Below are 16,422 nucleotides of genomic sequence, written 5' to 3' on the forward strand. Positions count from 1 at the left end.
TATCCTACACCTTGAGTGTAGCTCGATGAATTATTTGTAAGGCTTTTGACTTATACTTAGACGTTTTAAGAAACTAAATTATAAATTGGCTAAATTTGGCGTTTTTCAAAAAGATTTGGCTTTTAGTGAAACTATTTTTTCACCAGCCCTGATCGTGACACCTGAAGTGAGAGATAAATCTAAGCAAAGCTGTTAAAATTTATGCTTTGTTTCTTGCTAATTTCCAAGTTAGTGGCAGTATTTACCGAATAGGAAGCTAGTTTATTGAAAGGCAAGTCAAATAATACAACGTTCTGTATTTTCTTCATCGTAGCAATTCTGTGCGGTACGAAACCAGATGTTATTTTACTGATAACGGTTAAATGTGACTTGAGAGTTAAACACGGATAAAGAAAAAGAACCCACCGAATCCATGCCGCAGTCCGGCAGGATGCAAGCGAAAGCAACTTTGAAAAAAGCTCTTAGTGTTCCTCCGGACATGCTCATACCTCTTTCACCGAAGAAGATCAATGTAGTCAGAAGAACTTCATCATTTCGTCATGCACGTAATCCTACTGACGAAGTGACGAATATCGGGGATAAGCCGAGAAAAGGTTTTTTTTCAGGGTCCATGCAACAACCCCAAGGTGTAGTGCTCCGACATCGTAAAAAAACGGATGCTAACGGGAAGCCAAAGAGACCGGTCTCACTTGATCTCTCTTCCTTAACCGGTCAATGGAAGGAGGATGCAAGGCGATCCCTTTCTTCCTCTAGCGATGTGAGTAAAGGGAATAGATTCTCTGGCGGACTTCCTCCTATTAAAAGCGGAATGGGCTCTTTAGTGCTCCGCAGGAGAAAAGATAAATCTAGGAGGCAGAGGCAGGTTCAAAGCGCTATTCTGGAACCGTCTACGAAGTCCCCATCCATTTCTACATCGCTGGGTGAATACTTAAAGGATTCATGGGAAGTTCTCTTGAGGAAGATCACAGAGAATCATCCGTCTCTGCGTGAGTTTAAAAATAATATTTTTTGTTCATTGCTCGCACTTCCGATAATTCGCAACGTCGTGCGTCTAACCAAGTTGGATTAAGAGATTTTAGTGTCAAGAATTTGAGATTAGTTAGAAATAACATTAAGTGACTTGGCCGATTTTGGTATGTTGTCAGTTACGCATTTTACGATTATGTGGCTTACACTCGCCTGCTTGAAGGACGTAACACAACGCTATGACGTTATGTTATTGTTGGAACGGTTTATTATTCAACAAGTTGCCGGTTTTGTAATGGCGGTTAGTCAGAATAACCACGCAAGGATTGACATGTTTTTGTCTCCGCATCGTGTTTATCTGGGACGAAATTCTTTTAGTTATGCGCCTTGGTATTTTAAAATGTTTTGCTCATGGCGACGCCACCACTTTCTTCCAATCTACGTATTTAATCAGTTGAACCGTGTTACCTGTATTACATCGTGTGACGTACAGTGACAGTTTTTTGCAAAAATTCCAAACGAGTTTTAACGGCTGCATAGCTACTTGCTTCCGCGTTCCTATGACGATGGCACACGTAAGAAAGTGCAGTGTTACCTCATAGTCAAAAAAGTTAACCCCAGAACATTGACTAACGGCTTAGATTTCGCTCACGGTTCAACATTTTGGGCGCAGAGGTTAAACAACATAAAAAACGTGCCTTAAAGATGTCTAAAGATTATAAGTCAGTGGCCGGTAGTCAATTGTTTGCTTTGGCGTGTTTGTGGTCAGTGATACAAGCGTAGTACAGCATATCATGAAGACATTTTATCGCATAAATCCGAGTTCAAACATAAGTCGCTTACATAGCTCTAGCACCATGTACGTAAGCGAGCTTTGGCTGGAATTTCAAAGCTTGTCTGAAATTTACAAAACCGTTAAGTGGTTCATGATGCTCTAAAATCCTTTTTTATGGCAGGTCATTTTATTGCGTGCATAATCGAGTATGATAATCGAATAAACCGGGTAAGATTCCCGAAAATGTTTGACATATTTTCCAAACCTGTTTTTGCAGGTTCGCCGTAGGGGTCGTTGTAATAAGGTCATCATAATTTTTTTGAGAATTTGTTTTCCTAAATAATATTTGAATACAATTTGTACCTTTTGTATGACGTGGCAATATGACGTTTCACGCTGACAAGATGGCGCCGAAATATCACCATTCCGAATCAAAACACGCACATAAAATCTAATTCTTACGTCACAACAGGCTAAAGCGACGTGATTCCTATTCAAATTTGCTCGAATTATAATCTGTGTATTTTTACCTGATCATTGTTGCTGAAAATGACGTAAGCCGTCACTGGTCAGTGATCACAGGGTCAGTCGTAGTATGCTTTAAAGCAGGGGTGGGCAAACTACGGCCCGCGGGCCGCATGCGGCCCGCGGGTCCATTTTCTGCGGCCCGCCGGCACTTGCAGAAACTCCTACTCATCACTTATTGTTTTAATTAAACATGTTACATGACAAAATATTATTCCCTTTACGAGTGTGTTTTTCTCTTCACTTTCAGTGCGTAAACACACACACGTCAGTCGCGCATGTATTGCAACATACACTTCTCACGCATTGCTTGATTCAATTGTTTGATCATAAAATACAATTACGGTAGCGGCTACCGTAGGCCTACCGTAATACCGTAAGGCGTCAGTCGCGCATGTATTGCAACATACACTTCTCACGCATTGCTTGATTCAATTGTTTGATCATAAAATACAATTACGGTAGCGGCTACCGTAACCGTAAAACTGTGAACAGTTGCACAAGTCTCATTAAATTTTGTGATGATGATTGCATAGATTTAAACGTAACTGAGTGTGGAATACAAAAATTGTGTTTAATATGAATATGCGTTTATTTACACACCGGGTAAATTTTCCTACTTTGTATTGAGAATGTGCGGCCCGCCGGCTGCAACATTTTTTCAAATGTGGCCCTCAGTACAAAAAGTTTGCCCACCCCTGCTTTAAAGTTTAAGCTTTCCTATCACGTTTTAAGTGTTTGTTAATTTTTTTTGCTTTCAGTTACGTTCTAACATTTCTGGAATAATTTTAGTCAAAAAGCTTGTATATGTCACGTAGTTTTTTCCCGTTTCGTGGCCGACGTAGTTTTCTCAGGGTTGATTTAACTTCATTTGAAGTTTTTTGCTATGTGTGTGGCGAAGAAGATTGATATAACTCGGCAGCTTTTACTTTTGTTACGTCATAATTCGTCATAATCTTTTAATTCTTTCCGTAGGTAATCTGCCGCGGTTTGGCATGTTTCTGAGGATCTGTTTATATTTCCGCTTATCATTTCCGCAATCCAAACTAGTAAAACAAACCCGGGCAAATTGTAAAATGTTTCATGATCGAAGTACGTTTACACATTCCTCCTTGTAATTTTCTCATGATTTTTTGTCTCATATTCGTGCTATGTCACGTGACCACTAGATCTCAACGTTTTGACTGACAGGTTATTTTCTTTGCCCCCCCTTTCTCCGTTGAAAAAGTAATTCGCTGACGTCATGCACTTTCAGCCTATTGACAAGACTATATAATGTATCACGCAAGCTATTTGTGCCCGCAATAATGCCCAACTCCATCAGGCCTATTGTCCCATTGTGATTGAATATTACTGACGTCCATCATTAATGACGTATGGCGCACTTTATAATTTCAATATTTAAAAAGTTGTAATATCACCGTAGCCCATATACTCTAATGTTAATCATATACAAATGAAACGTAAAGTATTGCATATTGCTAGACAAAAGTACCGGTGGCGTTTCTTGCGGCAATTTCAATGCAAACAGAATTGCTCACAATGTATGCCAAAATATATTCCGTCAAAAGGTTTCAGTCTGATACATTATGTCAATACAACGGCTTACGTGTTGAACACACAGTACTTGGAAATGTTTCAATGACTTAAACCGGTCTTCGTTACAAACCATAGACACGTATTCCCCTTGTCCGACAACCGAATCCCAACAGGCAGTGTTCCTTTGAATACCATGTCGACATAATTTTGTTAGTTAATTGAACCGACCTACTGTGCAGGTCTGGGAAGCGATTTGCGGTTACAGAATAGATGTTTTTCATGCAGTCTTATACATACACCCACCTTTCGTTAAATCCCGTTTGTGTTGTTGCTGTTAGTAATGCGCATCATGCTTATTGTTTGTTATTACTTGATGACGTGGACAAAGATAAACAATTTCGATTGACAGAGGAGTGCAGATTGTGTTGATAATAAAACGTTTTGCCTTTTCCTGTGATACGGCGTCGAATGCTACGAAGTAGCTCGTACCGTACATCTGCGCGTTTTTATTACAACGAATGCAACTCCATCTGCGCAATAGCGAGGCTGCGCTCAGCTGATTTATAGCTGTCATTAGCTTAATAGATTGCATTGCGACGACTGAAGGTCACTGTTTCGTGCAAATTCCATTGTCAGCACGAAATCCAAACATGAATTCGATGACCACTGTCCGCAGACAAATCTTCTTGCGCAATGTGTATCACGTGACCGGAAGTATTCTCCGTCACGTAGCAGAGCAAAACTGTGTTTTCTATTTTTCTATTTTTACCCTCGGTTACGCATACAATGATATACAAAAGATAGTGAGTAAATCAACGTCCGCCCAGTTGGTTTGTTACTGCACGTTGGGCTGGTTATTGGGGTGAAGTAAGATTGCTTGGACACTTTTTGTCACGCTATGCAAAGCACTTTTGGCTTACTGAGCAGAAAATCGTGGAAAAGTTCCTGTGAATCGTTTTGTAAATGTCATTACAAACCCCGTAATTGCAACACTCTCTGAAAATCCGGAACATACGGTGCAATATGTGACGCTTTATAGTTTGTTGTAAACCGCACGAGGCGCTCCAGTGACACTAAATACCTCACATCGCTTCGATCAGTTATCAGGACAAGTCTATCCTTGGCTGATGTGATATTGTTAGAAAAGTCCTTTTAAAATCGTGTTAATGACCGATACCAAATACTTGTGCTCACCGGCGAGCTGTAATTATCAAATTAATACCTGATTATTTGGTCGGTTGATATAAATGACTTGACTCTATCTAGCTACAGCACTTTATAAGTTTATGTTATTGCATATGCCAAAGCCTTATGGTGGAGCCTGATGGGAGAATATTGCAGGGTCGCCTTCGCCTAATCTGCCTAATATGACATCTAACGCTTTAAAGGTTTGATGTTAAAAACATGAGCGCGTGTGTTTGTGTGTCTCGTTAAATTCTCAATAACACTATATTAACAAAGCAATTAGTGTTTTACCCTCAACTTATACGGGTTAGGCCTCATGGACACACGCTAAAACGATGTGAATGTTTACGTGATGTCATAAATATAGATCTACCCGAAAAGTTCAACTATCGTGAATCGAAGCCATAACCTGGATCTACATAGTACGAGGTTCCCACCTTAAAAATTCCGCGCGTTGATTTAGTCAGTGTTTATCAGAAAATTAAAGATTCAGGAAATAAATTTCAATCAACAATTGTGTTTTTCAGTCCATATTAAGCCGGTTAGGATATTTGCGTGGCGCCGTAATCCAGTTTTATTTGTATAAGTTCTGGGCACGGCCAACTTTTCACGAATCTTTTTATGTTGAGATTTGCGCGAAGTACAGCATGACGTGAGCATCGACTCCTTCGAATCGAAATATTGATAAAACCGGGACCGTTTATCGTAAATCGTGACCCTAGCCCCAGCGTATAGGGGTCTATTTTAGTATCGGGTCACGTGAAACTCGATTAGCGGTCAATACTTCAAAGTTGTAGTACCCCCAAAGATAAACTACATAAGCATCACATATACCAAAATGACGTCATGCAGGCATGAACACTGAACAGCAGTCGTAGTTCTTTTTTGTAAAGCCTTGATCTTTCGACGCGTTAATCGAGTCGGTTTAGGAGAAAAATTTTGCGGTTGTTATAAAGTTCACTTTCTCAAATTCTGCATGCCACTAAGTATTATCCGTTGACAGGCCAATTTCAAAAGCAAGATGCCCAATCTTTGCCGCAAAATGCGTCGTTCCTTCACGAATATTGGCGCCGCGTATTTATTTTTGTAATTAAACCTTCCGCTATCTTAAGCGTTGTATCGCAACTGGCAACAATAGGGGGCGTTAATGGGGGGTGAACGGCCGCAATGTTTTGCGCCGAAAATATAAGTTTCATAAGCGCAATACAACAGTTGATCTTGCGGAGATTTTATCGAATTTCATAAAAGCAATTCGAGTCCAAACACGTAACCACTTTGACACGTGTTTTTACATCATGTTTTTGTTGTTGCTGTTAACAATGGGCGATAAGGGGTTGCGGATACACTTGCAATAGATCTTCTGGTGATTTAGATCATGGTTCGTTACACACCCCGAAACAAGCTTACTTTGTAAAGTTGGCGTGCCTCTGTTCTACGGTGGAATTTGTTCAAAAATTGTACGATTCGGTATGGCCCATATACTATGTCACTTTCCATATTTATAATCTCCTGTTTATGGGCAAAAAAACAGTGAAAAATTTAGTAGCACTCACGATAATCTTGTACAATCATGCCCATCAACGTCATAGGGACGCATAACTGAAGGAGATTAGTCTGAGCAAGGACAAATTACAAGTGAGGTTTGCGTTTATCCAAACTTGTTCATGTCTTTCGTCCGTTTGCTGTTTTCCATAATCCCACTTATGACGATGGGACGTGTTCTGCAGCACGGCGTTTGTGTAACTTTTTCTGTTGGAATTTCGTCTTTTCTTCTTCTGTTTAACCAGCGCAACCGTTTGTTTAGGGCAAGTTGTAGTCGACTTTGCCGAAGTGACTGGCCGCAGAACTATTCGACAAGTCATGTTTATACTTGTGTTGTACAGCCTCTAAGTTTTCCAACTGTTTCCGTGGCAAAGCCTTACGACTTTTTTTAGACATAGAATGTTCTGGAATGTCCGACGGCAACTCTTAGAAATGGAAACGTCGTACTCGCTTACTCAGCACATCAAATACTGTGTGTTTTTTCCTATTAGGGTGTTTCAAAACCTGGTTTTACTGACCTTGTTTTCGTCCAACTCGCATACCAATTGCAATCGTAATAATCGTCTTTTCGTTGCTGAGTTTGTATTGGGATGAATAGTTGAAATTGTACGAATTTTGCTTAACACTTATGGCGACTTCAAAAGGAATTTTATCAGCACAATTACACAATCGTTTCCGCACTACCAAGTGCAAAATATTTATTCGCTTCTATCGGCTAAAACCAAACAAAGTTAAAGATTTAACCGCAAAGTATTTGACCGCAGTTTACTTAACAGTTTTAACAACTTTCTCATTTTAAAAGTATTGCCAATCTTCATTAGCCCTAACAAACTTTGAAAAAAGCTCATGATTGAATGGATAATTAATGTTTTGTCTCTGCGTTTTCTCTGCCATTAGGTTAATAAAGGTTTTATTTGAACAGTTGTTCATTAATTACAAATGTCTATTTACATCAATAAACTATAATGGTGTGCCAAGTGGGGGCCATCATAACAGAGTCCGGATTTAACCAAACATAACCGCACTCGTCTCTCATTGCCCCCAATTCAATTACGACCAGAGAATTATAGATTTACCCTTCGGACTTGTGTGCACAAGCCCACCGCTTCTACGCTGCGTAAACTTTACTGTTCTATCGCCTGACATTTCTCGATATTTCAAGAAATACTGATATCCAAACTAAAATATACACAACTTATGCAAGGTCACGGGCTCACAAGTTGCGATCGTATATTGAATGTAATTCCGGATTTACGGTTCGGAAGTTATTCAGAAATTTTTCGGTAAGGACCACGCGTGACACCTCTTAGGAATTTTGTTAAATTATCCTCTGCGTTGTGGACGCAGTCAACAAAATCGCCGACCAGGAATTGGAGCACTGAGGAATGCGCACTTGAGTACAACGAAAAACAACGCAATAGAATAGATGTGTCGACCGACGCAGTTCCTTACAACTCAAAGTAGAATTAGCATAAAGAGCTCTTATAACATGTAGTAGTTTACACAAATAGTTTGTTTTGCCAAATCCCGTTATAGTCGGATATATATCATATATCATCGTTATGCGAATGCATTTCAATCATCACAGAATTAACTCAATTCTGATGAATAACCTTGTTATTGCTGTTTTGGAAGATCTTAAAACGACCTGGAATTTCGTGGTAGAAATTCCGAATTCACAAGTCAACGCCTTACATTCTAATTTAAACCGTTTTCTGAAATTTTAAACCGGTTTTTGTGTTTTTCCATTACAGAAAGACAAGCGGCCGAAGCTTGTGAGTGGCTAAGGGCTGCAGGATTTCCTCAATACGCTCAGCTCTATGAAGGTAAGATGACGTTAAACATGACGTACAATCACCATTACGCTGTCATAATTGGACAAACGCGTTCGTTATCGTTGCTCTAATTTTAATTTCTTGTTTCTTACATGATACCCCGACATAATAACCTATTTCCTCGCCTTAAACATTTCCCACATTAAGATGCGAGCAGTATATACGAGCAGATCATGCTGCATAGTTCGCATGTAACCTTTAACTTACGAAAACTTAGCGAGGAATTTATCAAAAACTTGAAATTATGTCTTCCTCCTCCGCAGACGGCAACTTCCCGGTGGATGTTGCAAGTGTTGGAGTGGATCACGACTTTCTTCCTCAAGAACAAATCGCGGCGATTGTCAGGTGGGTGGGCTATATTATCTGAACTGGAAAACAGCAGTTTTGTATATTTATCACTGTATTTATCACTGAGACATATTTTACGCAGTTATCATCCTACACTGTGTGTAATTAACTTGTGCACCCCTGTATTTAAGGAGGCTATCTTGTTCAGTTTGTTACAAGTATAATCACAGTGAAATGAAATTGATTAGTAGCCGATTTCAAGCGCAGATATTTTTATCTCACGAAAGATACGGCTTAAAAGTATTTTAATGAAATACGTAACTGACCAAAAGTAAACTCGGATGATGACAGCTGCGGAGCTAAAAGAAAATGCTTTTGGTTTACCCGATACAAAATTTGGAAAAGAATCCTTTATCAGCATGTAAATCTCCACCGGGATACAATAGGTCGTTATGATGTAATTGTCAAAATTCGTAGCCCATAGCTTTCGGTCCAGCCAAACAATTAGTCATAAGAGTTGATGAAGGACCTAGATTACAATATGCGGGTGTTATAATGTAAACTCCCATTGTTCTTTATTGTTTAGCATTTAATATTGCTTAAAAGAAAAACAAGAATCTTTCTTGGAACTTGTTGGTTAAAAACAAGAATTTCGGCCACATTTGTCATTGCTTTTAAATGACTTCAGAAGTAAATTTTTAATTGTAAACTTGATCAACCTATTACATCACCAAACCGGATACCATTGTCCTCACATCCCCAATTGTTTACCGTTAGCAAAAAAGCGCATTTTACTTCCCACTTCCAAAACAAATACGATAACAAGGTGGTCTCAGTCGGTTTAATTATGTACAGTTTACGTAAAGATATTTTAAACCTATAAACCTGACGCCCTTATATGTAGTTTTGGATTGATAGCTTTTTATGAGAACGGTCTAGTTTAATCCAAATGGTACTTTAGTGAAATAGGATTAACGTATACACATACATTAAATTTTGCTAAAATTGAACTAACTTTTTGAATCATCTGTTGTTTTAAGCTATAAAGACTGCAATAAAGCCCTATTCATTTCAAGATAATTTTACTTGGACTTTTGGATTATTATGTGTTACGCGTGGCACAGAAAAATTCAAAAACAACCTTAAAATAGATAGTTCGATAATCACCTTAAAATGGTTATTTGGGTTCCCAATTAATCGTGCCTATGCGCTGCTTCATCACCTGAGTTTTACTCAAAGCATACTGACGTCTTGATGGTACTTAACGTTATTTTGCTCGGTGCTGATACTTTTTTCATAAACATGGTTAAAGTCTACTTGAAGTTTCGATTTTTGTAACTTCGTTGAGCATTAAATTTTTATGTATCGCGAAATGGTTTCTAAAATCATAAAAATATAAGGAAAGTTCAACACTTTGAGTTTTTTGAATTTTTCTTCTCGATTTTCTCCCGCTTCAAAATGCCAAGTGTTAAACGATCGATCCTTTTGTTTGATTGGTTTTAAACATTGTGGAACATTTAACGTCATCACTGTTATGGGTCGCACTTTTTGCCTAAACATGCCTTAATTAACAGCTTTGACTTTATACACTGGTGGAATATAAGATTAACTCTTAAAGAAAATAGACTTAACATAAGATACTTAACATAAGAAATGCACCTCGGCCTCTGTGGCGACTTTGCAAATTTTCGTAACAGGTCATTGTCATGCAATTGTTACAGGTTTTTTCCAGAAAAGTCGATTTTTATGTTGATAGATATTTGTAAACTATAGATTTAGTTTATATTTTGAAACAGTTTCGTTTTGGTGACGCATTAGCCGGCTGGTCTGCTGTCACGTAATCAGTGTTTTTGTTTGCGTTGACCAGGGCCCGTTTAAAGTAAAAGTGAAGCCAATGTTTAGTAAAAGATAATCAATTATGCAAAGAAATGATACGCCTACCGCATTTAACCCAATCAATCATCAGAGTTTGTATTTGAGAGAATTTTAAGTGGATTTTTTGTCTATTTTCTTTAAGAGTTGATTACTTCTGGCACGTTTCCATATGGAACTCGTCATAAGAATCTATTTCAGTTGTTCACCTTTCTGTTTAAGCTTTTATCAGATCGTTAAGAGTTCGTAATCGCTTTTGTAACGACTTCCGTAGGCTCGTTGTGAGTCATACGAGGTATATTATGTTTTGCTGCAGTGTTGATTTTTGACAGCCGTGGTATGAGTCGGCTGATGTAGATTTCAACCACTTGGTGTCACTGCTTGCACGGATGTCATGCTGTCAGGGTGTTTGAATGTTCAAGCTCTCACATTTATTGACCTGTCGTATTTGTATGTGATGCAGCTTTCCGAAGTTGTTAAAACATTAAGGTAAAATGAAAAAATATGATTTGGAAAATTAAAATAGTTTTTAACCAAACTATTGCGATTAATAAAATGAATACAGTTATATTCATAACGTACTGAAGAGAACTGACATGTTACGGACATGAACAGCAGTTTCTTTGTCAGAGTACGGTATGTTCTTTGACATTAGACTGAAAAAAAAACATTGAAGAATTTTCCAGGATATTAAAAAGTTATTTACTTTGCCTGAATGATACGTTGGTTTTGGTCACATACCTCTTACATGGCATCTATAATAATTGTAGCGACTTGTAATCGAAGCCAGTAATATGCATATTCATATAAAGTCTTTGTGTATTGCGCATATCCATTGGTGACTTCAGTTAGTTTTTGATATGTCACCTCACAGTGGCAGTTGATAAATTTGAATGCCCTGGTGCAACTCAACGTCAAACATCCTGTCAATCATGATCATTTTGGTGAATCATTCTTCAATCACTTATCGAATCTAATATCGGTCAAAGACCCTCAGGTTTTGAGAGGTTTCTGTCAAATTATTTCTCTTTTTCCTTTCACTTGGAATTTTTTCTCACTTTTCTCACACTGGGAAAAGAACACACGAGTCTGTAAAAACATGGCTGATATTTCTGAGGTATTTATGATTATATTTCGTCTCAAACTGTTAAAACACCGTCACATATTGCAGAAAATATAGGGGTACATTTCGGCGTGCTTCCAACGTTGCAAAGAAGATTGTATTGTATTGTATAGTGCCAAGCATATTTTGTAATAGAAGTAGCTTTGCAAGCATTTTGTCCGTACATTGTTCAATTTAGATATAAAGTCCATAGCACTTTGGAAATATTTTTGCCTTTGTGCCAATATATGATACGGCATAGCATTATTATTGATTTCTTTCCCTTCTACAACTTACATTATTACCATTGTTTGTGTACGCGGCTGTCTCATCTCAACTCTATAACATAACCCAGTGGGATACCGCATATAACAAACCACGTGACAAGACAAGAATCTTTCAAGATTTTTACATTCAAACACGAATTATGTCGTCATCATTAGGTCGTGTTTCGGAAATTGCGTGAGTGTTATTTATAATTGCGTACTGACAAGTTAGAGCACTTACGAGGTTTCATTTCATAATCAAACGACACGCTGTTGGCCTAATTATATCGTAGTCAATGCTGCAATTGAAGTTCGTTAGAGTTAGCGCTATATTAATTCTCGTGCAAGCAGCTATACTTGCACAGTACGCAACCATATCTTTCACACCAAATACTAAATTTTACTACCTTACACAAGTAACACCCAACATTAGACCATTTTCTAAAAATAGGGACAGGGTCACTTAACGCCTAGGTCAAACGGTTACGTAAGTGCAGCTATCTATGGAAATCCAATACGTCAGTGCGGGATGTGCCCTTGTTTATTACTTGTGGCCTTGGGTGTACCGTAATTAATAAAGTGCCGACTTCAAATCTAACAGTGTACTTGCTTCCTGTAATAAACGCATCAGTTTTGCTCCGGAAGATTACTGTTTTGCGTGTTTATGCCAGATTCTTTTGTTTTGTAAATATGATGTCATAATGGAAAAGTGAACGTCGAAATTGATCGAAAGCGATGTTGCAACTGCAGTAGAGTAACGTACATGGCATATTTTGCGCACTCGAATTATATCTCTGCGTGTTTTCTACAAATGTTGTAAATCGTCGCTTCATTAATAGGTAATGTCGTCGAAGATGATAAATTATTATCGTACAAAAGCTGCTACGCTATACACGCTAGCGAATCGCCAACAATAGTTGTGTATTTTGCAACGGTTTAATTTTAAGCAATATGCTGGGTTGCTGCTGATATCTTCAGTGTCCTCTATTGCATTATGACATCGATCGAAAATTTATAAAGATCTTTTCCCTTTGGACGAAAAATCAATAACTTTGGTTCGGAAATTATACCTCAAAACTAGCTCTGCTCAGTAATGAACAGGTTTGACTGTACTTTTATCTCAGTATTAGAAACCTATGCCTTATTGTCGAGTTATTGTATTGCCATATTGCATTGTGAAGTTCGCAGATTCAAGCCCGTTCTACGGTTATTTTAAGCTGAATATAACAAAAGAATATTGCAGCTGTCAGTTTTTGCTTGCGGTAGCATCTGTTTACTGAAATGACAATACCCCGAGGAAGCTTTATGTAATGCTAAGCTGTGGGTCAAACAATTAGATTGTTGTCGAAACACTAACGTTTAACCAAATAGATGTCATGATCAGCAGTATAGACATAAGCCAAATGCGTGGTGCTAGCAAATAAATGTAGACATGTAGTGGCTTAAAGTTGTCGCTAGATTTAATTGAAATTGCGAAATGGGCGTAGCACGAGCTCGTGTGTTAGTTTTACGTTTAAATTAAACGCAATGGCGAAGACGAAGCTGTAATTTATACAGTCAGACATGAAATCACTTAAATTACCGCTAAGTTGTAGCCTACGCTTTCCTATTTTTGTGATTTGGTGTATTCTGTTTTCCGTTCGTCGGATAATTATTTAGCCAGCCTCGAAAAAAGGCTTACTAGCAGGATAAGTTTAACAGTGTTTAGTGCACTAAGTAAATATTTTACAGTCAACCCATTTTGTAAAGTACGAGCTAACGCGTCTTTTACGGTAGATATTGAAACTAGTTTGTTATAGAATGTACAGTGCATAGATTAGCGGGATTATTTCAAGTTTTAATGCGGACCAAACCAAGAATATCAATGTGCTCCTGTGCCAAAGGAATAAGGAATTTCGCCAAAAGAATACGGTACAAGAATATCAATGCATTGCACTATATATTGTATGAGTAGTTAGCAGCACAGTAAGCTTATTGTTGCTGCATATTTTACTGTCTGTAATGGCCAGTCGTATTCTGGTTGTAGAATGCCGGACTTGTGCTGCGCTAAATATATTATTAAGTATATTTAGCACATTTGTGTATGCACAAGCCTTAACGGATATGCAATTGACGTAGTTTTGGGGCGACGAAGTCTGCAACCTGTTATTTTTGGAACTGGTTTAGACCGAAAGTTGTCAAATACGACGGCCTAAGATCGTTTCTGGCTCGTCTGCTAAATAATTTAACAGTGTTAGCCTAATTATTGTCTAATGCGCTTGGTCTTGAACCTCGTAAGCCTCGGGCGAAGAGATGTAGCATGCTACAATCAGACGTCTGGTATAGTTTCTCGTACCATGAAATAGACTCTTGTCTTGTCGACAGTGGCGGTTTAGTTCTACCATACCCTTTTAAGCATTCTAGCGTTTTAAACGGTTTTATCTTGAACAGTTTTGCAAACAAATTAGAAATTGCTTTGCAATGTGCGCACGGTAATTCATTCCAAAACACATACTATATATATATATGTATATAAATTTTTTAGCTGCAATGGAGTGTGTTCTGTTGATATATGACCGAGGCATTCACTAATTGAATGCCAGATCACTGCAATATGTAACACTTCGGAACACCGCCAATATTAATATAAACGAGAACAAACATTGATCTTGTCGAAACTTTAGCCTTTGCCCCCAGCTGTCCATTGTAACTTGTAATGTATATAAATGATATTTACACGTTTTTTTCAACAAAGTTAGCTAAAGGTCATTTGTTATATATTTTTAGGAGGCTGAACATACTCAACAAGTCGGCAAGTATGAAGTTGGATAAAATTCCGGTGAGTTTATAAGCAAAATTACTGATTAAATTTGGGTGAATGATTTATGTAATCTGTATTGTCAGCTGGTCATATTGCAAGCTGTGTTAATGTATGGACGTTAGGTGCGAAAGTTCTGGTATCCTTTGACTCCTGCAATGGTCCTGTAACTTCGGATCATTTTTTTAAGTTGATCCGACCGATGCTGATGGTTGTCAGTTCATGTCAGAAACTGCATTTATATTATCCCGTTGTTACGCAATCAGCATTACGTCAGTACGCACGAAAGCAAACCGTTGAATTCTTTTGATATTTATCAAAACTCACAAAGACATTATTTTCTACTTAATCAAAAAGTTTGATCAAAATCCTTGTAGAATTATTACATTTGTTGGCTCTTTAGCGGCTTTCAGAGTTATTTCGAAACGCCCAACGCTAACGACGCGGCATATTTGGCATAACACAGCGCAAGTGTTCTGTTGACAAATGTGTATTTAAGTGGAAGAAATCACGAAATTAAACCATAGATATCTTATCGTAAAAACGGGGTGTAATCTCTATGCGCTTGCTTCGGTACGGTACCTGGCACACCCACTGATCTCTCCAACTGACAGAACCCCGCGAATGCTAACGACGTGCATTGCGGTTAACTACGCTCAATGCTTCCTTCTCAACGTTTGCAGATTTGGAAGGATAGCTAAGGGTTCTGTTTACCATCATTTGTTGAGTTTAACGATCCGTGCACGTCTGCTTTGTTGTTTATCGTGGACCTGCCAAGTTTAAACGGAAGCTTTCGAAAAGTCTCAACAAATCAAGCTGCGTTCCAGATTTTCTCTGACGTATTGTACTTAAATTAAAACAAGTCTGGAATGCTTAGAATCTGCAGTGTCATGGACAGCAAGCATAGTCGGTTATGCTCGTGCTGTTACAAATATCCCTCTTGTATTGTTAGTTAATACCAATCGTGACTGACGGTCCGGGTAACAAACCCGAACGACTTATTGCAACCTTTAGAAAACCTTTCCAACAGAGACGTTTATAACTTGCTTATAAATTGAAATACTTTGCTATGTGAGGAAATGTGACATTTCATACGGGGAATTGTTTTTAATTAATGCAAGTTTCTTCTTTTCATTTGCAATCTAAACGTCACTTTTCTCAAGTATGTTTTGTTCCTAAGCAGTTTAGTTGGTGTTTGTGACCGAACGTGCTGCCTGGATGGTTTCAGACTTATTTGGATCAAAGAACTCCCGTTGGCAAAAAAATTTGTTTTTCAAGATTATGGCGCTTTGCTTTGCACGACTTTGTGAGCAATTTTAAGTCGTGCAAATTTACAAAAAAAAGAAGAACAAAACGAAGGAATTTTCTAGAAATTCTGCTTAGTTTGGTTGAAATATTGTTTATTCGCTCGTTAGGAAAACTGTTTTGAAAAGCGCGTTTCTGGTAAAATTGCATTTATCCCTTTTAAGGTTGATAAGCTTCCCACACCTGCAGCTTAAATTCTGCTGGTAAATTGTGAGTCATGCTGTAAGCGTACACACATCGCCTTATTGATATAGATAGTGTCAAGCATTTCAATTAAACTTGCTTGCTGGCTATGTTTGACGTAAATCGATTGGAAATTTCAATTCTTAAAAATAATTCACGCTTAAAATTCAACATTATGACGGTTTTCTTCTTGTTGGTGATATCACCATAGTTCTTTCACACGTCACACGCAGAAAAGTTTC

General features: G+C 38.1%; 2 protein-coding genes across 2 annotated transcripts in view; both read left to right on the plus strand.

The window, feature by feature from the left end:
* LOC143446688 (uncharacterized) overlaps window positions 1–16,422 on the plus strand; it is a 57,398-nt gene that overhangs the window by 14,307 nt on the left and 26,669 nt on the right. The window contains exons 6-8 of the mRNA XM_076946477.1: window positions 8,287–8,358; window positions 8,631–8,712; window positions 14,662–14,713. Of these exons, the coding sequence (XP_076802592.1) occupies window positions 8,287–8,358; window positions 8,631–8,712; window positions 14,662–14,713 (206 nt within the window). The remainder of the gene's footprint in view (window positions 1–8,286; window positions 8,359–8,630; window positions 8,713–14,661; window positions 14,714–16,422) is intronic.
* Window positions 318–953, plus strand: LOC143446770 (uncharacterized). The gene is made up of 2 exons (XM_076946598.1): window positions 318–757; window positions 822–953. The coding sequence occupies exons 1-2, from the start codon at window positions 413–415 to the stop codon at window positions 930–932; spliced, it is 456 nt and encodes a 151-aa protein (XP_076802713.1). The 5' UTR covers window positions 318–412; the 3' UTR covers window positions 933–953.

Source organism: Clavelina lepadiformis, chromosome 1 (assembly GCF_947623445.1).
Source record: "Clavelina lepadiformis chromosome 1, kaClaLepa1.1, whole genome shotgun sequence".
Lineage (NCBI taxonomy): Eukaryota > Metazoa > Chordata > Ascidiacea > Aplousobranchia > Clavelinidae > Clavelina > Clavelina lepadiformis.